The sequence below is a fragment of the Procambarus clarkii genome, chromosome 70 (assembly GCF_040958095.1).
Source record: "Procambarus clarkii isolate CNS0578487 chromosome 70, FALCON_Pclarkii_2.0, whole genome shotgun sequence".
In the NCBI taxonomy this organism is placed as follows: domain Eukaryota; kingdom Metazoa; phylum Arthropoda; class Malacostraca; order Decapoda; family Cambaridae; genus Procambarus; species Procambarus clarkii.
Window position 1 is genome coordinate 13,115,132 of NC_091219.1, and position 25,525 is coordinate 13,140,656.

General features: G+C 44.6%; 1 protein-coding gene across 1 annotated transcript; it reads left to right on the top strand.

Annotated features, from left to right (window-relative positions):
• The first annotated feature begins 746 nt into the window (after positions 1-746).
• Positions 747-22,494, top strand: LOC138355956 (uncharacterized). Its single transcript, XM_069311492.1, has 10 exons — positions 747-1,373; positions 15,432-15,830; positions 15,975-16,121; positions 16,647-17,045; positions 17,190-17,336; positions 17,755-17,985; positions 18,322-18,825; positions 19,874-20,629; positions 21,301-21,573; positions 22,201-22,494. The coding sequence occupies exons 1-10, from the start codon at positions 747-749 to the stop codon at positions 22,492-22,494; spliced, it is 3,777 nt and encodes a 1,258-aa protein (XP_069167593.1).
• The last annotated feature ends 3,031 nt before the right edge of the window (positions 22,495-25,525 follow it).

Here is a 25,525-nt window from a genome sequence, read left to right on the forward strand (position 1 = left end):
CAACCACGTAGTGTCTCTCACTAATCTGGTAGTGTCTCTCACCAACCATGTAGATTCTCTCACCAACCGGGTACTGTCTCTCACCAACCAGGCTGTGTCTCTCACCAACAAGGTAGTGTCTCTCACCAAGCTGGTAGTGTCCCTCACCAACCAGGTAGTGTCTCTCACCAACCTGGTACTGTCTCTTACCAACCTGGTTGTGTCTTTCACCAACTAGGTAATGTCTCTCACCAACCTAGTACTGTTTCTCACCAACCAAGTAGTCTCTCTCAACAACCAGGTAGTGTCTCTCACCAACCTGGTAGTGTCTCTCACCAACCAGGTAGTGTCTCTCACCAACCTGGTAGTGTCTCTCTCCAACCTGGTAGTGCCTCTCACCAACCTGGTAGTGTCTCCCACCAACCTGGTAGTGTCTCTCACCAACCTGGTAGTGTCTCTCACCAACCAGGTAGTGTCTCTCACCAACCTCGTAGTGTCTCACACCAACCTGGTAGTATCTCTCACCAACCAGGTAGTGTCTCGCACCAACCTGGTAGTGTCTCTCACCAACCAGGTAGTGTCTCTCACCGATCCAGATAGTGTCTCATTAACCTGGTAGTATCTCTCACCAACCAGGTAGTGTCTCTAGCCAACCAGGTAGTGTCTCTCACCAACCTAGTAGTGTCTCTCACCAAACTGATAGTGTCTCTCAACATCCAAGTAGTGTCTCTCACCCACATGGTAGTGTGGGTGATAACAACCAGGTAATGTCTTTCGCCAACGAGGTAGTGTCTCTCACCAACCTGGCAGTGTCTCTCACCAACCTGGTAGTGTCTCTCACCAACCTAATAGTGTCTGTCACCAACCAGGTACTGTCTCTCACCAACCTGGTAATGTCTCTCGCCAACCAGGTAGTGTCTCTCACCAACCTGGTAATGTCTCTCGCCAACCAGGTAGTGTCTCTCACCAACCTGGTAGTGTCTCTCACCAACCTGGTAGTGTCTCTCACTAATCTGGTAGTGTCTGTCACCAACCTGGTAGTGTCTCTCACCAACCTGGTAGTGTCTCTCAACAACCAGGTAGTCTCTCTCACCAACCTGGTAGTGTCTCTCACCAACCAGATAGTGTCTCTCACCAACCAGATAGTGTCTCTCACCAACCAGGTTGTGTCTCTCACCAACAAGGTAGTTTCTCTCACCAACCTGGTAGTGTCTCTCACCATCCAGGTAGTGTCTCACACCAACCTGGTAGTATCTCTCACCAACCAGGTAGTGTCTCTCACCATCAAGGTAGTGTCTCTCACCAACCTGGTTGTGACTCTCACCATCAAGGTAGTGTCTCTCACCAACCTGGTAGTGTCCCTCACCAACCAGGTAGTGTCTCTCACCAACCTGGTACTGTCTCTTACCAACCTGGTAGTGTCTTTCACCAACTAGGTAATGTCTCTCACCAACCTAGTAGTGTTTCTCACCAACCAAGTAGTCTCTCTCAACAACCAGGTAGTGTCTCTCACCAACCTGGTAGTGTCTCTCACCAACCAGGTAGTGTCTCTCACCAACCTGGTAGTGTCTCTCACCAACCTGGTAGTGCCTCTCACCAACCTGGTAGTGTCTCCCACCAACCTGGTAGTGTCTCTCACCAACCTGGTAGTGTCTCTCACCAACCAGGTAGTGTCTCACACCAACCTGGTAGTATCTCTCACCATCCAGGTAGTGTCTCTCAACAACCAGGTAGTGTCTCGCACCAACCTGGTAGACTCTCTCACCAACCAGGTAGTGTCTCTCATTTGCTCCTTTTCTCTCGAATCAACGAGACACTATGTCGACAATTCGTCAATACTCGTCAGTAGGCTCCTTCTCATGGTTCTCTAAAACAGCAGATTACCCATGAGGGTTGTGCAAAAAACACCGAGTCTACTCTATATGTATCGAATACGTTAAGGTGATGTCATTACATCGTTCATTTGAGTTTCAAATGTTCGGCCAGGATGGGATGCAAACATAGTGTATAACATAGTTTATGTTTGAATTGAGATTCCCACCAAAGTTTACCACAAGGAGACAAATGTTGCCAATACGCTAGTATCCGTCAGAAGGCTCCCTCGCATGGTTCTCTCAGATAGCAAGTTACCCGTGCGGAAAATGACACCAACACCGAGTCTACCCTATATATATCGAATACGTTAAGGTGATGTCGTTACATCGTTCAAATGAGTTTCAAATGGTCGCCCAATAAGCACCCTGCTCTGAACATATAAAGAAAACGTCTGATGCACCACACCCGATTTCTGGAGAAAGGTAAATTTTTCGGCTCGATTTTCTCCAGAATAAGCACATCTAAGTGAGGTGAGCACATGATCGCGAATGCACCGTAACCGAGAACAAACACCTTGCATTAAGGGAAAAATACTGGAGGCAAAAAACGAAAATTGAAACATTTGCTCCTTTTCTCTCGAAACAACGAGACACTATGTCGACAATTCGTCAATACTCGTCTGTAGGCTCCTTCCCATGGTTCTCTAAAACAGCAGATTACCCATGAGGAATGTGCAAAAAACACCGAGTCTACCCTATATGTATCGATTACGTTAAGGTCATGTCATTAAATCGTTCATTTGAGTTTCAAATGTTCGGCCAGTAAGCACCCTGCTCTGAACATACAACGAAAAAGTGTGATGTACCACACCCGATTTCTGGACAAAGGTAAATTTTTCGGCTCGATTTCCTCCATCTAAGTGAGGTTAGGACATGATCGCGACCGCACCGGAAGCGAGAACTAGCACCTTGCATTGAGGGAAAAGACTGGAGCCTAAAAACAAAATAATGGGAAACATTTGCTCCTTTTCTCTGGCAACAACGAGACACTATGTCGACAATTCGTCAATACTCGTCAGTAGGCTCCTTCGCATGGTTCTCTAAAACAGCAGATTACCCATGAGGGTTGTGCAAAAAACACCGAGTCTACTCTATATGTATCGAATACGTTAAGGTGATGTCATTACATCGTTCATTTGAGTTTCAAATGTTCGGCCAGGATTGGATGCAAACATAGTGTATAATATAGTTTATGTTTGAATTGAGATTCCCACCAAAGTTTACCACAAGGAGACAAATGTTGCCAATACGCTAGTATCCGTCAGAAGGCTCCCTCGCATGGTTCTCTCAGATAGCAGGTTACCCGTGCGGAAAATGACACCAACACCGAGTCTACCCTATATAAATCGAATACGTTAAGGTGATGTCGTTACATCGTTCAAATGAGATTCAAATGGTCGCCCAATATGCACCCTGCTCTGAACATATAAAGAACACTTAGTAAGCCAACCAGAGGCTTAGGGCCCGCACAGGAATATCATTCGCAAAAAAATTCTTTTAATAAAGCACAGTACTTCAGCTTTGCAGCTTACATGTGCATACCTCACCGATTGCAATTCATCCACTTTTCATGGTGTTGTATTCAGTGTATTTTGAACTTTGTATTTGAAGTCTTTAATGCTTTGCGCTGCATAAGATTTAATGAGGCATTAATGATTCAACAAATTTTACTCCACTGAACATTGGATGAGGGAAGTTTTTACTCAGTCTAAGCATACTCTATTGTGAATTGTGTTAAGAACATTTATATTGCGACATGGAATTGATAAGCTCTTTATTTTGAGGATGGGATGCAAACATAGTATATAGTATAGTTAATGTTTGAATTGAGATTTCCACCAAATTTTCCTACAACGAGACAAATGTTGCCAATACGCCAATATCCGTCAGAAGGCTCCCTGGCATGGTTCTCTCAGACAGCAGGATACCCGTGCGGAAAATGACACCAACACCGAGTCTACCCTATATATATCGAATACGTTAAGGTGATGTCGTTACATCGTTCAAATGAGTTTCAAATGGTCGCCCAATAAGCACCCTGCTCTGAACATATAAAGAAAACGTCTGATGCACCACACCCGATTTCTGGAGAAAGGTAAATTTTTCGGCTCGATTTTCTCCAGAATAAGCACATCTAAGTGAGGTGAGCACATGATCGCGAATGCACCGTAACCGAGAACAAACACCTTGCATTAAGGGAAAATACTGGAGGCAAAAAACGAAAATTGAAACATTTGCTCCTTTCTCTTGAAACAACGAGACACTATGTCGACAATTCGTCAATACTCGTCTGTAGGCTCCTTCCCATGGTTCTCTAAAACAGCAGATTACCCATGAGGAATGTGCAAAAAACACCGAGTCTACCCTATATGTATCGATTACGTTAAGGTCATGTCATTAAATCGTTCATTTGAGTTTCAAATGTTCGGCCAGTAAGCACCCTGCTCTGAACATACAACGAAAAAGTGTGATGTACCACACCCGATTTCTGGACAAAGGAAAATTTTTCGGCTCGATTTCCTCCATCTAAGTGAGGTTAGGACATGATCGCGACCGCACCGGAAGCGAGAACTAGCACCTTGCATTGAGGGAAAAGACTGGAGCCTAAAAACAAAATAATGGGAAACATTTGCTCCTTTTCTCTGGCAACAACGGGACACTATGTCGACAATTCGTCAATACTCGTCAGTAGGCTCCTTCGCATGGTTCTCTAAAAGAGCAGATTACCCATGAGGGTTGTGCAAAAAACACCGAGTTTACTGTATATGTATCGAATACGTTAAGGTGATGTCATTACATCGTTCATTTGAGTTTCAAATGTTCGGCCAGGATGGGATGCAAACATAGTGTATAACATAGTTTATGTTTGAATTGAGATTCCCACCAAAGTTTACCACAACGAGACAAATGTTGCCAATACGCTAGTATTCGTCAGAAGGCTCCCTCGCATGGTTCTCTCAGATAGCAGGTTACCCGTGCGGAAAATGACACCAACACCGAGTCTACCCTATATAAATCGAATACGTTAAGGTGATGTCGTTACATCGTTCAAATGAGATTCAAATGTTCGCCCAATATGCACCCTGCTCTGAACATATAATGAACACTTAGTAAGCCAACCAGAGGCTTAGGGACCGCACAGGAATATCCCTCGCAAAAAAATTCTTTTAATAAAGCACAGTACTTTAGCTTTGCAGCTTACATGTGCATACCTCACCGATTGCAATTCATCCACTTTTCATGGTGTTGTATTCAGTGTATTTTGAACTTTGTATTTCAAGTTTTTAATGCTTTGCGCTGCATAAGATTTAATGAGGCATTAATGATTCAACAAATTTTACTCCACTGAACATTGGATGAGGGAAGTTTTTACTCAGTCTAAGCATACTCCATTGTGAATTGTGTTAAGAAAATTTATATTGCGACATGGAATTGATAAGCTCTTTATTTTGAGGATGGGATGCAAACATAGTATATAGTATAGTTAATGTTTGAATTGAGATTTCCACCAAATTTTCCTACAACGAGACAAATGTTGCCAATACGCCAATATCCGTCAGAAGGCTCCCTGGCATGGTTCTCTCAGACAGCAGGTTACCCGTGCGGAAAATGACACCAACACCGAGTCTACCTTATATATATCGAATACGTTAAGGTGATGTCGTTACATCGTTCAAATGAGTTTCAAATGGTCGCTCAATAAGCACCCTGCTCTGAACATATAAAGAAAACGTCTGATGCACCACACCCGATTTCTGGAGAAAGGTAAATTTTTCGGCTCGATTTTCTCCAGAATAAGCACATCTAAGTGAGGTGAGCACATGATCGCGAATGCATCGTAACCGAGAACAAACACCTTGCATTAAGGGAAAATACTGGAGGCAAAAAACGAAAATTGAAACATTTGCTCCTTTTCTCTCGAAACAACGAGACACTATGTCGACAATTCGTCAATACTCGTCTGTAGGCTCCTTCCCATGGTTCTCTAAAACAGCAGATTACCCAAGAGGAATGTGCAAAAAACACCGAGTCTACCCTATATGTATCGATTACGTTAAGGTCATGTCATTAAATCGTTCATTTGAGTTTCAAATGTTCGGCCAGTAAGCACCCTGCTCTGAACATACAACGAAAAAGTGTGATGTACCACATCCGATTTCTGGACAAAGGTAAATTTTTCGGCTCGATTTCCTCCATCTAAGTGAGGTTAGGACATGATCGCGACCACACCGGAAGCGAGAATTAGCACCTTGCATTGCGGGAAAAGACTGGAGCCTAAAAACAAAATAATGGGAAACATTTGCTCCTTTTCTCTGGCAACAACGAGACACTATGTCGACAATTCGTCAATACTCGTCAGTAGGCTCCTTCGCATGGTTCTCTAAAACAGCAGATTACCCATGAGGGTTGTGCAAAAAACACCGAGTCTACTCTATATGTATCGAATACGTTAGGGTGATGTCATTACATCGTTCATTTGAGTTTCAAATGTTCGGCCAGGATGGGATGCAAACATAGTGTATAACATAGTTTATGTTTGAATTGAGATTCCCACCACAACGAGACAAATGTTGCCAATACGCTAGTATCCGTCAGAAGGCTCCCTCGCATGGTTCTCTCAGATAGCAGGTTACCCGTGCGGAAAATGACACCAACACCGAGTCTACCCTATATAAATAGAATACGTTAAGGTGATGTCGTTACATCGTTCAAATGAGTTTCAAATGGTCGCCCAATATGCACCCTGCTCTGAACATATAAAGAACACTTAGTAAGCCAACCAGAGGCTTAGGGCCCGCACAGGAATATCCCACGCAAAAAAATTCTTTTAATAAAGCACAGTACTTCAGCTTTGCAGCTTACATGTGCATACCTCACCGATTGCAATTCATCCACTTTCATGGTGTTGTATTCAGTGTATTTTGAACTTTGTATTTGAAGTCTTTAATGCTTTGCGCTGCATAAGATTTAATGAGGAATTAATGATTCAACAAATTTTACTCCACTGAACATTGGATGAGGGAATTTTTTACTCAGTCTAAGCATACTCCATTGTGAATTGTGTTAAGAACATTTATATTGCGACATGGAATTGATAAGCTCTTTATTTTGAGGATGGGATGCAAACATAGTATATAGTATAGTTAATGTTTGAATTGAGATTTCCACCAAATTTTCCTACAACGAGACAAATGTTGCCAATACGCCAATATCCGTCAGAAGGCTCCCTGGCATGGTTCTCTCAGACAGCAGGTTACCCGTGCGGAAAATGACACCAACACCGAGTCTACCCTATATATATCGAATACGTTAAGGTGATGTCGTTACATCGTTCAAATGAGTTTCAAATGGTAGCTCAATAAGCACCCTGCTCTGAACATATAAAGAAAACGTCTGATGCACCACACCCGATTTCTGGAGAAAGGTAAATTTTTCGGCTCGATTTTCTCCAGAATAAGCACATCTAAGTGAGGTGAGCACATGATCGCGAATGCATCGTAACCGAGAACAAACACCTTGCATTAAGGGAAAATACTGGAGGCAAAAAACGAAAATTTGAAACATTTGCTCCTTTTCTCTCGAAACAACGAGACACTATGTCGACAATTCGTCAATACTCGTCTGTAGGCTCCTTCCCATGGTTCTCTAAAACAGCAGATTACCCAAGAGGAATGTGCAAAAAACACCGAGTCTACCCTATATGTATCGATTACGTTAAGGTCATGTCATTAAATCGTTCATTTGAGTTTCAAATGTTCGGCCAGTAAGCACCCTGCTCTGAACATACAACGAAAAAGTGTGATGTACCACATCCGATTTCTGGACAAAGGTAAATTTTTCGGCTCGATTTCCTCCATCTAAGTGAGGTTAGGACATGATCGCGACCACACTGGAAGCGAGAATTAGCACCTTGCATTGCGGGAAAAGACTGGAGCCTAAAAACAAAATAATGGGAAACATTTGCTCCTTTTCTCTGGCAACAACGAGACACTTTGTCGACAATTCGTCAATACTCGTCAGTAGGCTCCTTCGCATGGTTCTCTAAAAGAGCAGATTACCCATGAGGGTTGTGCAAAAAACACCGAGTTTACTGTATATGTATCGAATACGTTAAGGTGATATCATTACATCGTTCATTTGAGTTTCAAATGTTCGGCCAGGATGGGATGCAAACATAGTGTATAACATAGTTTATGTTTGAATTGAGATTCCCACCAAAGTTTACCACAACGAGACAAATGTTGCCAATACGCTAGTATCCGTCAGAAGGCTCCCTCGCATGGTTCTCTCAGATAGCAGGTTACCCGTGCGGAAAATGACACCAACACCGAGTCTACCCTATATAAATCGAATACGTTAAGGTGATGTCGTTACATCGTTTAAATGAGATTCAAATGTTCGCCCAATATGCACTCTGCTCTGAACATATAAAGAACACTTAGTAAGCCAACCAGAGGCTTAGGGCCCGCACAGGAATATCATTCGCAAAAAAATTCTTTTAATAAAGCACAGTACTTCAGCTTTGCAGCTTACATGTGCATACCTCACCGATTGCAATTCATCCACTTTTCATGGTGTTGTATTCAGTGTATTTTGAACTTTGTATTTGAAGTCTTTAATGCTTTGCGCTGCATAAGATTTAATGAGGCATTAATGATTCAACAAATTTTACTCCACTGAACATTGGATGAGGGAAGTTTCTACTCAGTCTAAGCATACTCCATTGTGAATTGTGTTAAGAACATTTATATTGCGACATGGAATTGATAAGCTCTTTATTTTGAGGATGGGATGCAAACATAGTATATAGTATAGTTAATGTTTGAATTGAGATTTCCACCAAATTTTCCTACAACGAGACAAATGTTGCCAATACGCCAATATCCGTCAGAAGGCTCCCTGGCATGGTTCTCTCAGACAGCAGGTTACCCGTGCGGAAAATGACACCAACACCGAGTCTACCCTATATATATCGAATACGTTAAGGTGATGTCGTTACATCGTTCAAATGAGTTTCAAATGGTCGCTAAATAAGCACCCTGCTCTGAACATATAAAGAAAACGTCTAATGCACCACACCCGATTTCTGGAGAAAGGTAAATTTTTCGGCTCGATTTTCTCCAGAATAAGCACATCTAAGTGAGGTGAGCACATGATCGCGAATGCATCGTAACCGAGAACAAACACCTTGCATTAAGGGAAAATACTGGAGGCAAAAAACGAAAATTGAAACATTTGCTCCTTTTCTCTCGAAACAACGAGACACTATGTCGACAATTCGTCAATACTCGTCTGTAGGCTCCTTCCCATGGTTCTCTAAAACAGCAGATTACCCAAGAGGAATGTGCAAAAAACACCGAGTCTACCCTATATGTATCGATTACGTTAAGGTCATGTCATTAAATCGTTCATTTGAGTTTCAAATGTTCGGCCAGTAAGCACCCTGCTCTGAACATACAACGAAAAAGTGTGATGTACCACATCCGATTTCTGGACAAAGGTAAATTTTTCGGCTCGATTTCCTCCATCTAAGTGAGGTTAGGACATGATCGCGACCACACCGGAAGCGAGAATTAGCACCTTGCATTGCGGGAAAAGACTGGAGCCTAAAAACAAAATAATGGGAAACATTTGCTCCTTTTCTCTGGCAACAACGAGACACTATGTCGACAATTCGTCAATACTCGTCAGTAGGCTCCTTCGCATGGTTCTCTAAAACAGCAGATTACCCATGAGGGTTGTGCAAAAAACACCGAGTCTACTCTATATGTATCGAATACGTTAGGGTGATGTCATTACATCGTTCATTTGAGTTTCAAATGTTCGGCCAGGATGGGATGCAAACATAGTGTATAACATAGTTTATGTTTGAATTGAGATTCCCACCACAACGAGACAAATGTTGCCAATACGCTAGTATCCGTCAGAAGGCTCCCTCGCATGGTTCTCTCAGATAGCAGGTTACCCGTGCGGAAAATGACACCAACACCGAGTCTACCCTATATAAATAGAATACGTTAAGGTGATGTCGTTACATCGTTCAAATGAGTTTCAAATGGTCGCCCAATATGCACCCTGCTCTGAACATATAAAGAACACTTAGTAAGCCAACCAGAGGCTTAGGGCCCGCACAGGAATATCCCACGCAAAAAAATTCTTTTAATAAAGCACAGTACTTCAGCTTTGCAGCTTACATGTGCATACCTCACCGATTGCAATTCATCCACTTTCATGGTGTTGTATTCAGTGTATTTTGAACTTTGTATTTGAAGTCTTTAATGCTTTGCGCTGCATAAGATTTAATGAGGAATTAATGATTCAACAAATTTTACTCCACTGAACATTGGATGAGGGAATTTTTTACTCAGTCTAAGCATACTCCATTGTGAATTGTGTTAAGAACATTTATATTGCGACATGGAATTGATAAGCTCTTTATTTTGAGGATGGGATGCAAACATAGTATATAGTATAGTTAATGTTTGAATTGAGATTTCCACCAAATTTTCCTACAACGAGACAAATGTTGCCAATACGCCAATATCCGTCAGAAGGCTCCCTGGCATGGTTCTCTCAGACAGCAGGTTACCCGTGCGGAAAATGACACCAACACCGAGTCTACCCTATATATATCGAATACGTTAAGGTGATGTCGTTACATCGTTCAAATGAGTTTCAAATGGTCGCTCAATAAGCACCCTGCTCTGAACATATAAAGAAAACGTCTGATGCACCACACCCGATTTCTGGAGAAAGGTAAATTTTTCGGCTCGATTTTCTCCAGAATAAGCACATCTAAGTGAGGTGAGCACATGATCGCGAATGCATCGTAACCGAGAACAAACACCTTGCATTAAGGGAAAATACTGGAGGCAAAAAACGAAAATTTGAAACATTTGCTCCTTTTCTCTCGAAACAACGAGACACTATGTCGACAATTCGTCAATACTCGTCTGTAGGCTCCTTCCCATGGTTCTCTAAAACAGCAGATTACCCAAGAGGAATGTGCAAAAAACACCGAGTCTACCCTATATGTATCGATTACGTTAAGGTCATGTCATTAAATCGTTCATTTGAGTTTCAAATGTTCGGCCAGTAAGCACCCTGCTCTGAACATACAACGAAAAAGTGTGATGTACCACATCCGATTTCTGGACAAAGGTAAATTTTTCGGCTCGATTTCCTCCATCTAAGTGAGGTTAGGACATGATCGCGACCACACCGGAAGCGAGAATTAGCACCTTGCATTGCGGGAAAAGACTGGAGCCTAAAAACAAAATAATGGGAAACATTTGCTCCTTTTCTCTGGCAACAACGAGACACTTTGTCGACAATTCGTCAATACTCGTCAGTAGGCTCCTTCGCATGGTTCTCTAAAAGAGCAGATTACCCATGAGGGTTGTGCAAAAAACACCGAGTTTACTGTATATGTATCGAATACGTTAAGGTGATATCATTACATCGTTCATTTGAGTTTCAAATGTTCGGCCAGGATGGGATGCAAACATAGTGTATAACATAGTTTATGTTTGAATTGAGATTCCCACCAAAGTTTACCACAACGAGACAAATGTTGCCAATACGCTAGTATCCGTCAGAAGGCTCCCTCGCATGGTTCTCTCAGATAGCAGGTTACCCGTGCGGAAAATGACACCAACACCGAGTCTACCCTATATAAATCGAATACGTTAAGGTGATGTCGTTACATCGTTTAAATGAGATTCAAATGTTCGCCCAATATGCACTCTGCTCTGAACATATAAAGAACACTTAGTAAGCCAACCAGAGGCTTAGGGCCCGCACAGGAATATCATTCGCAAAAAAATTCTTTTAATAAAGCACAGTACTTCAGCTTTGCAGCTTACATGTGCATACCTCACCGATTGCAATTCATCCACTTTTCATGGTGTTGTATTCAGTGTATTTTGAACTTTGTATTTGAAGTCTTTAATGCTTTGCGCTGCATAAGATTTAATGAGGCATTAATGATTCAACAAATTTTACTCCACTGAACATTGGATGAGGGAAGTTTTTACTCAGTCTAAGCATACTCCATTGTGAATTGTGTTAAGAACATTTATATTGCGACATGGAATTGATAAGCTCTTTATTTTGAGGATGGGATGCAAACATAGTATATAGTATAGTTAATGTTTGAATTGAGATTTCCACCAAATTTTCCTACAACGAGACAAATGTTGCCAATACGCCAATATCCGTCAGAAGGCTCCCTGGCATGGTTCTCTCAGACAGCAGGTTACCCGTGCGGAAAATGACACCAACACCGAGTCTACCCTATATATATCGAATACGTTAAGGTGATGTCGTTACATCGTTCAAATGAGTTTCAAATGGTCGCTAAATAAGCACCCTGCTCTGAACATATAAAGAAAACGTCTGATGCACCACACCCGATTTCTGGAGAAAGGTAAATTTTTCGGCTCGATTTTCTCCAGAATAAGCACATCTAAGTGAGGTGAGCACATGATCGCGAATGCATCGTAACCGAGAACAAACACCTTGCATTAAGGGAAAATACTGGAGGCAAAAAAAGGAAATTGAAACATTTGCTCCTTTTCTCTCGATACAACGAGACACTATGTCGACAATTCGTCAATACTCGTCTGTAGGCTCCTTCCCATGGTTCTCTAAAACAGCAGATTACCCAAGAGGAATGTGCAAAAAACACCGAGTCTACCCTATATGTATTGATTACGTTAAGGTCATGTCATTAAATCGTTCATTTGAGTTTCAAATGTTCGGCCAGTAAGCACCCTGCTCTGAACATACAACGAAAAAGTGTGATGTACCACATCCGATTTCTGGACAAAGGTAAATTTTTCGGCTCGATTTCCTCCATCTAAGTGAGGTTAGGACATGATCGCGACCACACCGGAAGCGAGAATTAGCACCTTGCATTGCGGGAAAAGACTGGAGCCTAAAAACAAAATAATGGGAAACATTTGCTCCTTTTCTCTGGCAACAACGAGACACTTTGTCGACAATTCGTCAATACTCGTCAGTAGGCTCCTTCGCATGGTTCTCTAAAACAGCAGATTACCCATGAGGGTTGTGCAAAAAACACCGAGTCTACTCTATATGTATCGAATACGTTAAGGTGATGTCATTACATCGTTCATTTGAGTTTCAAATGTTCGGCCAGGATGGGATGCAAACATAGTGTATAACATAGTTTATGTTTGAATTGAGATTCCCACCAAAGTTTACCACAACGAGACAAATGTTGCCAATACGCTAGTATCCGTCAGAAGGCTCCCTCGCATGGTTCTCTCAGATAGCAGGTTACCCGTGCGGAAAATGACACCAACACCGAGTCTACCCTATATAAATAGAATACGTTAAGGTGATGTCGTTACATCGTTCAAATGAGTTTCAAATGGTCGCCCAATATGCACCCTGCTCTGAACATATAAAGAACACTTAGTAAGCCAACCAGAGGCTTAGGGCCCGCACAGGAATATCCCTCGCAAAAAAATTCTTTTAATAAAGCACAGTACTTCAGCTTTGCAGCTTACATGTGCATACCTCACCGATTGCAATTCATCCACTTTCATGGTGTTGTATTCAGTGTATTTTGAACTTTGTATTTGAAGTCTTTAATGCTTTGCGCTGCATAAGATTTAATGAGGAATTAATGATTCAACAAAATTTAATCCACTGAACATTGGATGAGGGAAGTTTTTACTCAGTCTAAGCATACTCCATTGTGAATTGTGTTAAGAACATTTATATTGCGACATGGAATTGATAAGCTCTTTATTTTGAGGATGGGATGCAAACATAGTATATAGTATAGTTAATGTTTGAATTGAGATTTCCACCAAATTTTCCTACAACGAGACAAATGTTGCCAATACGCCAATATCCGTCAGAAGGCTCCCTGGCATGGTTCTCTCAGACAGCAGGTTACCCGTGTGGAAAATGACACCAACACCGAGTCTACCCTATATATATCGAATACGTTAAGGTGATGTCGTTACATCGTTCAAATGAGTTTCAAATGGTCGCCCAATAAGCACCCTGCTCTGAACATATAAAGAAAACGTCTGATGCACCACACCCGATTTCTGGAGAAAGGTAAATTTTTCGGCTCGATTTTCTCCAGAATAAGCACATCTAAGTGAGGTGAGCGCATGATCGCGAATGCACTGTAACCGAGAACAAACACCTTGCATTAAGGGAAAATACTGGAGGCAAAAAACGAAAATTGAAACATTTGCTCCTTTTCTCTCGAAACAACGAGACACTATGTCGACAATTCGTCAATACTCGTCTGTTGGCTCCTTCCCATGGTTCTCTAAAACAGCAGATTACCCATGAGGAATGTGCAAAAAACACCGAGTCTACCCTATATGTATCGATTACGTTTAGGTCATGTCATTAAATCGTTCATTTGAGTTTCAAATGTTCGGCCAGTAAGCACCCTGCTCTGAACATACAACGAAAAAGTGTGATGTACCACATCCGATTTCTGGACAAAGGTAAATTTTTCGGCTCGATTTCCTCCATCTAAGTGAGGTTAGGACATGATCGCGACCGCACCGGAAGCGAGAACTAGCACCTTGCATTGAGGGAAAAGACTGGAGCCTAAAAACAAAATAATGGGAAACATTTGCTCCTTTTCTCTGGCAACAACGAGACACTATGTCGACAATTCGTCAATACTCGTCAGTAGGCTCCTTCGCATGGTTCTCTAAAACAGCAGATTACCCATGAGGGTTGTGCAAAAAACACCGAGTCTACTCTATATGTATCGAATACGTTAAGGTGATGTCATTACATCGTTCATTTGAGTTTCAAATGTTCGGCCAGGATGGGATGCAAACATAGTGTATAACATAGTTTATGTTTGAATTGAGATTCCCACCAAAGTTTACCACAACGAGACAAATGTTGCCAATACGCTAGTATCCGTCAGAAGGCTCCCTCGCATGGTTCTCTCAGATAGCAGGTTACCCGTGCGGAAAATGACACCAACACCGAGTCTACCCTATATAAATAGAATACGTTAAGGTGATGTCGTTACATCGTTCAAATGAGTTTCAAATGGTCGCCCAATATGCACCCTGCACTGAACATATAAAGAACACTTAGTAAGCCAACCAGAGGCTTAGGGCCCGCAGAAATATCCCTCGCAAAAAAATTCTTTTAATAAAGCACAGTACTTCAGCTTTGCAGCTTACTTGTGCATACCTCACCGATTGCAATTCATCCACTTTTCATGGTGTTGTATTCAGTGTATTTTGAACTTTGTATTTGAAGTCTTTAATGCTTTGCGCTGCATAAGATTTAATGAGGCATTAATGATTCAACAAATTTTACTCCACTGAACATTGGATGAGGGAAGTTTTTACTCAGTCTAAGCATGTAGTGTCTCTCACCAACCAGGTAGTGTCTCTTACCAACCTGGTAGTGTCTCTCACCAACCAGGTAATTTCTCTCACCAACCTGGTAGTGCATCGCACCAACCAGGTAGTGTCTCTCACCAACCTGGTAGTGCCTCGCACCAACCTGGTAGTGTCTCTCACCAACCTGGTAGTGTCTCTCACCAACCAGATAGTGTCTCTCACCAACCAGATAGTGTCTCTCACCAACCAGGTTGTGTCTCTCACCAACAAGGTAGTTTCTCTCACCAACCTGGTAGTGTCTCTCACCAACCAGGTAGTGTCTCTCACCAACCTGGTAGTATCTCTCACCAACCTGGTAGTGTCTCTCACCAACCTGGTTGTGTCTCTCACCGACCTGGTAGTGTCTCTCACCATCCTGGTAGTGTCTCTCACCAACCAGGTAGTGTCTCTCACCAACCTGGTAGTGTCTCTCAACAACCAGGTAGTGTCTCTCGCCAACTTAGTAGTGTCTCTCAACAACCAGGTAGTGTCTCTCGCCAACCTGGTAGTGTCTTTCACCAACCTGGTAGTGTCTCTCACCAACCAGATAGTGTCTCTCACCAACCAGGTAGTGTCTCTCACCAACCAGGTTGTCTCTCACCAACAAGGTAGTTTCTCGCACCAACCTGGTAGTGTCTCTCACCAACCAGGTAGTGTCTCTCACCGATGCAGATAGTGTCTCATTAACCTGGTAGTATCTCTCAGCAACCAGGTAGTGCCTCTCACCAACCTGGTAGTGTCTCTCACCAACCAGGTAGTGTCTCTCACCAACCTGGTAGTGTCTCTCACCAACAAGGTAGTGTCTCTTGCCAACCTGGTAGTGTCTCTCACCAACCAGGTAGTGTCTCTCACCAACCAGGTAGTGTCTCTCACCAACCTGGTAGTGTCTCTCACCAGCCAGGTAGTGTCTCTTTCCAACCTGGTAGTGTCTCTCTACAACCAGGTAGTGTCTTTCACCAACCTGGTAGTGTCTCTCACCAACCTGGTAGTGTCTCTTACCAACCTGGTAGTGTCTCTCACCAACCAGGTAGTGTCTCTTACCAACCTGGTAGTGTCTCTCACCAACCAGGTACTTTCTCTCACCAACCTGGTAGTGCATCGCACCAACCAGGTAGTGTCTCTCACCAACCTGGTAGTGCCTCGCCCCAACCTGGTAGTGTCTCTCACCAACCTGGTAGTGTCTCTCAACAAACAGGTAGTCTCTCTCACCAACCTGGTAGTGTCTCTTACCAACCTGGTAGTGTCTCTCACCAACCAGGTAATTTCTCTCACCAACCTGGTAGTGCATCGCACCAACCAGGTAGTGTCTCTCACCAACCTGGTAGTGCCTCGCACCAACCTGGTAGTGTCTCTCACCAACCTGGTAGTGTCTCTCACCAACCAGATAGTGTCTCTCACCAACCAGATAGTGTCTCTCACCAACCAGGTTGTGTCTCTCACCAACAAGGTAGTTTCTCTCACCAACCTGGTAGTGTCTCTCACCAACCAGGTAGTGTCTCTCACCAACCTGGTAGTATCTCTCACCAACCTGGTAGTGTCTCTCACCAACCTGGTTGTGTCTCTCACCGACCTGGTAGTGTCTCTCACCATCCTGGTAGTGTCTCTCACCAACCAGGTAGTGTCTCTCACCAACCTGGTAGTGTCTCTCAACAACCAGGTAGTGTCTCTCGCCAACTTAGTAGTGTCTCTCAACAACCAGGTAGTGTCTCTCGCCAACCTGGTAGTGTCTTTCACCAACCTGGTAGTGTCTCTCACCAACCAGATAGTGTCTCTCACCAACCAGGTAGTGTCTCTCACCAACCAGGTTGTCTCTCACCAACAAGGTAGTTTCTCGCACCAACCTGGTAGTGTCTCTCACCAACCAGGTAGTGTCTCTCACCGATGCAGATAGTGTCTCATTAACCTGGTAGTATCTCTCAGCAACCAGGTAGTGCCTCTCACCAACCTGGTAGTGTCTCTCACCAACCAGGTAGTGTCTCTCACCAACCTGGTAGTGTCTCTCACCAACAAGGTAGTGTCTCTTGCCAACCTGGTAGTGTCTCTCACCAACCAGGTAGTGTCTCTCACCAACCAGGTAGTGTCTCTCACCAACCTGGTAGTGTCTCTCACCAGCCAGGTAGTGTCTCTTTCCAACCTGGTAGTGTCTCTCTACAACCAGGTAGTGTCTTTCACCAACCTGGTAGTGTCTCTCACCAACCTGGTAGTGTCTCTTACCAACCTGGTAGTGTCTCTCACCAACCAGGTAGTGTCTCTTACCAACCTGGTAGTGTCTCTCACCAACCAGGTACTTTCTCTCACCAACCTGGTAGTGCATCGCACCAACCAGGTAGTGTCTCTCACCAACCTGGTAGTGCCTCGCCCCAACCTGGTAGTGTCTCTCACCAACCTGGTAGTGTCTCTCAACAAACAGGTAGTCTCTCTCACCAACCTGGTAGTGTCTCTCACCAACCAGATAGTGTCTCACCAACCAGATAGTGTCTCTCACCAACCAGGTTGTGTCTCTCACCAACAAGGTAGTTTCTCTCACCAACCTGGTAGTGTCTCTCACCAACCACGTAGTGTCTCTCACTAATCTGGTAGTGTCTCTCACCAACCAGGTAGATTCTCTCACCTACCGGGTACTGTCTCTCACCAACCAGGTTGTGTCTCTCACCAACAAGGTAGTGTCTCTCACCAAGCTGGTAGTGTCCCTCACCAACCAGGTAGTGTCTCTCACCAACCTGGTACTGTCTCTTACCAACCTGGTAGTGTCTTTCACCAACTAGGTAATGTCTCTCACCAACCTAGTAGTGTTTCTCACCAACCAAGTAGTCTCTCTCAACAACCAGGTAGTGTCTCTCACCAACCTGGTAGTGTCTCTCACCAACCAGGTAGTGTCTCTCACCAACCTGGTAGTGTCTCTCACCAACCTGGTAGTGCCTCTCACCAACCTGGTAGTGTCTCCCACCAACCTGGTAGTGTCTCTCACCAACCTGGTAGTGTCTCTCACCAACCAAGTAGTGTCTCTCACCAACCTGGTAGTGTATCTTACCAACCTGGTAGTATCTCTCAACAACCAGGTAGTGTCTCTCGCCAACCTAGTAGTGTCTCTCAACAACCAGGTAGTGTCTCTCACCAACCTGGTAGTGTCTCTCACCAACCTGGTAGTGTCTCTCACCAACCAGATAGTGTCTCTCACCAACCAGATAGTGTCTCTCACCAACCAGGTTGTGTCTCTCACCAACAAGGTAGTTTCTCTCACCAACCTGGTAGTGTCTCTCACCAACCAGGTAGTGTCTCTCACCAACCTGGTAGTATCTCTCACCAACCTGGTAGTGTCTCTCACCAACCTGGTTGTGTCTCTCACCGACCTGGTAGTGTCTCTCACCATCCTGGTAGTGTCTCTCACCAACCAGGTAGTGTCTCTCACCAACCTGGTAGTGTCTCTCAACAACCAGGTAGTGTCTCTCGCCAACTTAGTAGTGTCTCTCACCAACGTGGTAGTGTCTCTCACCAACCTGGTAGTGTCTCTCAACAACCAGTTTGTGTCTCTCACCAACCTGGTAGTGTCTCTCACCAACCAGGTAGTGTCTCTCACCAACCAGGTTGTCTCTCACCAACAAGGTAGTTTCTCTCACCAACCTGGTAGTGTCTCTCACCAACCAGGTAGTGTCTCTCACCAACCTGGTAGTATCTCTCACCAACCTGGTAGTGTCTCTCACCAACCTGGTTGTGTCTCTCACCGACCTGGTAGTGTCTCTCACCAACCTGGTAGTGTCTCTCACCAACCTGGTAGTGCCTCTCACCAACCTGGTAGTGTCTCCCACCAACCTGGTAGTGTCTCTCACCAACCTGGTAGTGTCTCTCACCAACCAGGTAGTGTCTCTCACCAACCTGGTAGTGTCTCTCACCAACCTGGTAGTGTCTCTCACCAACCAGGTAGTGTCTCTCACCAACCTGGTAGTGTCTCACACCAACCAGGTAGTATCTCTCACCAACCAGGTAGTGTCTCGCACCAACCGGGTAGTGTCTCTCACCAACCAGGTAGTGTCTCTCACCGATCCAGATAATGTCTCATTAACCTGGTAGTATCTCTCACCAACCAGGTAGTGTCTCTAGCCAACCAGGTAGTGTCTCTCACCAACCTAGTAGTGTCTCTCACCAAACTGATAGTGTCTCTCAACATCCAAGTAGTGTCTCTCACCCACATGGTAGTGTGGGTGATAACAACCAGGTAATGTCTTTCGCCAACGAGGTAGTGTCTCTCACCAACCTGGCAGTGTCTCTCACCAACCTGGTAGTGTCTCTCACCTACCGAATAGTGTCTGTCACCAACCAGGTAGTGTCTCTCACCAACCTGATATTGTCTCGCGCCAACCAGGTACTGTCTCTCACCAACCTGGTAATGTCTCTCGCCAACCAGGTAGTGTCTCTCACCAACCTGGTAGTGTCTCTCACCAATCAGGTAGTGTCTCCCACCAACCTGGTAGTGTCTCACACCAACCTGGTAGAATCTCTCACCAACCAGGTTGTGTCTCGCACCAACCTGGTAGTGTCTCTCACCAACCAGGTAGTGTCTCTCACCGATGCAGATAGTGTCTCATTAACCTGGTAGTATCTCTCAGCAACCAGGTAGTGCCTCTCACCAACCTGGTAGTGTCTCTCACCAACCAGGTAGTGTCTCTCACCAACCTGGTAGTGTCTCTCACCAACAAGGTAGTGTCTCTTGCCAACCTGGTAGTGTCTCTCACCAACCAGGTAGTGTCTCCCACCAACCTGGTAGTGTCTCTCACCAACCTGGTAGTGTCTCTCACCAACCAAGTAGTGTCTCTCACCAACCTGGTAGTGTATCTTACCAACCTGGTAGTATCTCTCAACAACCAGGTAGTGTCTCTCGCCAACCTAGTAGTGTCTCTCAACAACCAGGTAGTGTCTCTCACCAACCTGGTAGTGTCTCTCACCAACCTGGTAGTGTCTCTCACCAACCAGATAGTGTCTCTCACCAACCAGATAGTGTCTCTCACCAACCAGGTTGTGTCTCTCACCAACAAGGTAGTTTCTCTCACCAACCTGGTAGTGTCTCTCACCAACCAGGTAGTGTCTCTCACCAACCTGGTAGTATCTCTCACCAACCTGGTAGTGTCTCTCACCAACCTGGTTGTGTCTCTCACCGACCTGGTAGTGTCTCTCACCATCCTGGTAGTGTCTCTCACCAACCAGGTAGTGTCTCTCACCAACCTGGTAGTGTCTCTCAACAACCAGGTAGTGTCTCTCGCCAACTTAGTAGTGTCTCTCACCAACGTGGTAGTGTCTCTCACCAACCTGGTAGTGTCTCTCAACAACCAGTTTGTGTCTCTCACCAACCTGGTAGTGTCTCTCACCAACCAGGTAGTGTCTCTCACCAACCAGGTTGTCTCTCACCAACAAGGTAGTTTCTCTCACCAACCTGGTAGTGTCTCTCACCAACCAGGTAGTGTCTCTCACCAACCTGGTAGTATCTCTCACCAACCTGGTAGTGTCTCTCACCAACCTGGTTGTGTCTCTCACCGACCTGGTAGTGTCTCTCACCAACCTGGTAGTGTCTCTCACCAACCTGGTAGTGCCTCTCACCAACCTGGTAGTGTCTCCCACCAACCTGGTAGTGTCTCTCACCAACCTGGTAGTGTCTCTCACCAACCAGGTAGTGTCTCTCACCAACCTGGTAGTGTCTCTCACCAACCTGGTAGTGTCTCTCACCAACCAGGTAGTGTCTCTCACCAACCTGGTAGTGTCTCACACCAACCAGGTAGTATCTCTCACCAACCAGGTAGTGTCTCGCACCAACCGGGTAGTGTCTCTCACCAACCAGGTAGTGTCTCTCACCGATCCAGATAATGTCTCATTAACCTGGTAGTATCTCTCACCAACCAGGTAGTGTCTCTAGCCAACCAGGTAGTGTCTCTCACCAACCTAGTAGTGTCTCTCACCAAACTGATAGTGTCTCTCAACATCCAAGTAGTGTCTCTCACCCACATGGTAGTGTGGGTGATAACAACCAGGTAATGTCTTTCGCCAACGAGGTAGTGTCTCTCACCAACCTGGCAGTGTCTCTCACCAACCTGGTAGTGTCTCTCACCAACCTGATATTGTCTCGCGCCAACCAGGTACTGTCTCTCACCAACCTGGTAATGTCTCTCGCCAACCAGGTAGTGTCTCTCACCAACCTGGTAGTGTCTCTCACCAATCAGGTAGTGTCTCCCACCAACCTGGTAGTGTCTCACACCAACCTGGTAGAATCTCTCACCAACCAGGTTGTGTCTCGCACCAACCTGGTAGTGTCTCTCACCAACCAGGTAGTGTCTCTCACCGATGCAGATAGTGTCTCATTAACCTGGTAGTATCTCTCAGCAACCAGGTAGTGCCTCTCACCAACCTGGTAGTGTCTCTCACCAACCAGGTAGTGTCTCTCACCAACCTGGTAGTGTCTCTCACCAACAAGGTAGTGTCTCTTGCCAACCTGGTAGTGTCTCTCACCAACCAGGTAGTGTCTCTCACCAACCAGGTAGTGTCTCTCACCAACCTGGTAGTGTCTCTCACCAGCCAGGTAGTGTCTCTTTCCAACCTGGTAGTGTCTCTCTACAACCAGGTAGTGTCTTTCACCAACCTGGTAGTGTCTCTCACCAACCTGGTAGTGTCTCTTACCAACCTGGTAGTGTCTCTCACCAACCAGGTAGTGTCTCTTACCAACCTGGTAGTGTCTCTCACCAACCAGGTACTTTCTCTCACCAACCTGGTAGTGCATCGCACCAACCAGGTAGTGTCTCTCACCAACCTGGTAGTGCCTCGCCCCAACCTGGTAGTGTCTCTCACCAACCTGGTAGTGTCTCTCAACAACCAGGTAGTCTCTCTCACCAACCTGGTAGTGTCTCTCACCAACCAGATAGTGTCTCACCAACCAGATAGTGTCTCTCACCAACCAGGTTGTGTCTCTCACCAACCAGGTTGTGTCTCTCACCAACAAGGTAGTTTCTCTCACCAACCTGGTAGTGTCTCTCACCAACCACGTAGTGTCTCTCACTAATCTGGTAGTGTCTCTCACCAACCAGGTAGATTCTCTCACCTACCGGGTACTGTCTCTCACCAACCAGGTTGTGTCTCTCACCAACAAGGTAGTGTCTCTCACCAAGCTGGTAGTGTCCCTCACCAACCAGGTAGTGTCTCTCACCAACCTGGTACTGTCTCTTACCAACCTGGTAGTGTCTTTCACCAACTAGGTAATGTCTCTCGCCAACCTAGTAGTGTTTCTCACCAACCAAGTAGTCTCTCTCAACAACCAGGTAGTGTCTCTCACCAACCTGGTAGTGTCTCTCACCAACCTAGTAGTGTTTCTCACCAACCAAGTAGTCTCTCTCAACAACCAGGTAGTGTCTCTCACCAACCTGGTAGTGTCTCTCACCAACCAGGTAGTGTCTCTCACCAACCTGGTAGTGTCTCAAACCAACCTGGTAGTATCTCTCACCAACCAGGTAGTGTCTCGCACCAACCTGGTAGTATCTCTCACCAACCAGGTAGTGTCTCTAGCCAACCAGGTAGTGTCTCTCACCAACCTAGTAGTGTCTCTCACCAAACTGATAGTGTCTCTCAACATACAAGTAGTGTCTCTCACCCACATGGTAGTGTGGGTGATAACAACCAGGTAATGTCTTTCGCCAACGAGGTAGTGTCTCTCACCAACCTGGCAGTGTCTCTCACCAACCTGGTAGTGTCTCTCACCAACCTAATAGTGTCTGTCACCAACCAGGTAGTGTCTCTCACCAACCTGATATTGTCTCTCGCCAACCAGGTACTGTCTCTCACCAACCTGGTAATGTCTCTCGCCAACCAGGTAGTGTCTCTCACCAACCTGGTAGTGTCTCTCACCAACCTGGTAGTGTCTCTCACCAACCTGGTAGTGTCTCTCACCAACCAGATAGTGTCTCTCACCAACCAGATAGTGTCTCTCACCAACCAGGTTGCGTCTCTAACCAACAAGGTAGTTTCTCTCACCAACCTGGTAGTGTCCCTCACCAACCAGGTAGTGTCTCACACTACCTGGTTGGTGAAACAAACAACGAGACACTATGTCGACAATTCGTCAATACTCGTCTGTTGGCTCCTTCCCATGGTTCTCTAAAACAGCAGATTACCCATGAGGAATGTGCAAAAAACACCGAGTCTACCCCTATATGTATCGATTACGTTGTCATGTCATTAAATCGTTCATTTGAGTTTCAAATGTTCGGCCAGTAAGCACCCTGCTCTGAACATACAACGAAAAAGTGTGATGTACCACATCCGATTTCTGGACAAAGGTAAATTTTTCGGCTCGATTTCCTCCATCTAAGTGAGGTTACGACATGATCGCGACCGCACCGGAAGCGAGAACTAGCACCTTGCATTGAGGGAAAAGACTGGAGCCTAAAAACAAAATAATGGGAAACATTTGCTCCTTTTCTCTGGCAACAACGACACTATGTCGACAATTCGTCAATACTCGTCAGTAGGCTGCTTCGCATGGTTCTCTAAAACAGCAGATTACCCATGAGGGTTGTGCAAAAAACACCGAGTCTACTCTATATGTATCGAATACGTTAAGGTGATGTCATTACATCGTTCATTTGAGTTTCAAATGTTCGGCCAGGATGGGATGCAAACATAGTGTATAACATAGTTTATGTTTGAATTGAGATTCCCACCAAAGTTTACCACAACGAGACAAATGTTGCCAATACGTTAGTATCCGTCAGAAGGCTCCCTTGCATGGTTCTCTCAGATAGCAGGTTACCCGTGCGGAAAATGACACCAACACCGAGTCTACCCTATATAAATCGAATACGTTAAGGTGATGTCGTTACATCGTTCAAATGAGATTCAAATGGTCGCCCAATATGCACTCTGCTCTGAACATATAAAGAACACTTAGTAAGCCTACCAGAGGCTTAGGGCCCGCACAGGAATATCATTCGCAAAAAAATTATTTTAATAAAGCACAGTACTTCAGCTTTGCAGCTTACATGTGCATACCTCACCGATTGCAATTCATCCACTTTTCATGGTGTTGTATTCAGTGTATTTTGAACTTTGTATTTGAAGTCTTTAATGCTTTGCGCTGCATAAGATTTAATGAGGAATTAATGATTCAACAAATTTTACTCCACTGAACATTGGATGAGGGAAGTTTTTACTCAGTCTAAGCATACTCCATTGTGAATTGTGTTAAGAACATTTATATTGCGACATGGAATTGATAAGCTCTTTATTTTGAGGATGGGATGCAAACATAGTATATAGTATAGTTAATGTTTGAATTGAGATTTCCACCAAATTTTCCTACAACGAGACAAATGTTGCCAATACGCCAATATCCGTCAGAAGGCTCCCTCGCACGGTTCTCTCAGACAGCAGGTTACCCGTGCGGAAAATGACACCAACACCGAGTCAACCCTATATATATCGAATACGTTAAGGTGATGTCGTTACATCGTTCAAATGAGTTTCATATGGTCGCCCAATAAGCACCCTGCTCTGAACATATAAAGAAAACGTCTGATGCACCACACCCGATTTCTGGAGAAAGGTAAATTTTTCGGCTCGATTTTCTCCAGAATAAGCACATCTAAGTGAGGTGAGCACATGATCGCGAATGCACCGTAACCGAGAACAAACACCTTGCATTAAGGGAAAATACTGGAGGCAAAAAACGAAAATTGAAACATTTGCTCCTTTTCTCTCGAAACAACGAGACACTATGTCGACAATTCGTCAATACTCGTCTGTAGGCTCCTTCCCATGGTTCTCTAAAACAGCAGATTACCCATGAGGAATGTGCAAAAAACACCGAGTCTACCCTATATGTATCGATTACGTTAAGGTCATGTCATTAAATCGTTCATTTGAGTTTCAAATGTTCGGCCAGTAAGCACCCTACTCTGAACATACAACGAAAAAGTGTGATGTACCACATCCGATTTCTGGACAAAGGTCAATTTTTCGGCTCGATTTCCTCCATCTAAGTGAGGTGAGCACATGATCGCGACCGCACCGGAAGCGAGAACTAGCACCTTGCATTGAGGGAAAAGACTGGAGAATAAAAACAAAATAATGGGAAACATTTGCTCCTTTTCTCTGGCAACAACGACACTTTGTCGACAATTCGTCAATACTCGTCTGTAGGCTCCTTCGCATTGTTCTCTAAAACAGCAGATTACCCACGAGGAATGTGCAAAAAACACCGAGTCTACCCTATATGTATCGATTACGTTAAGG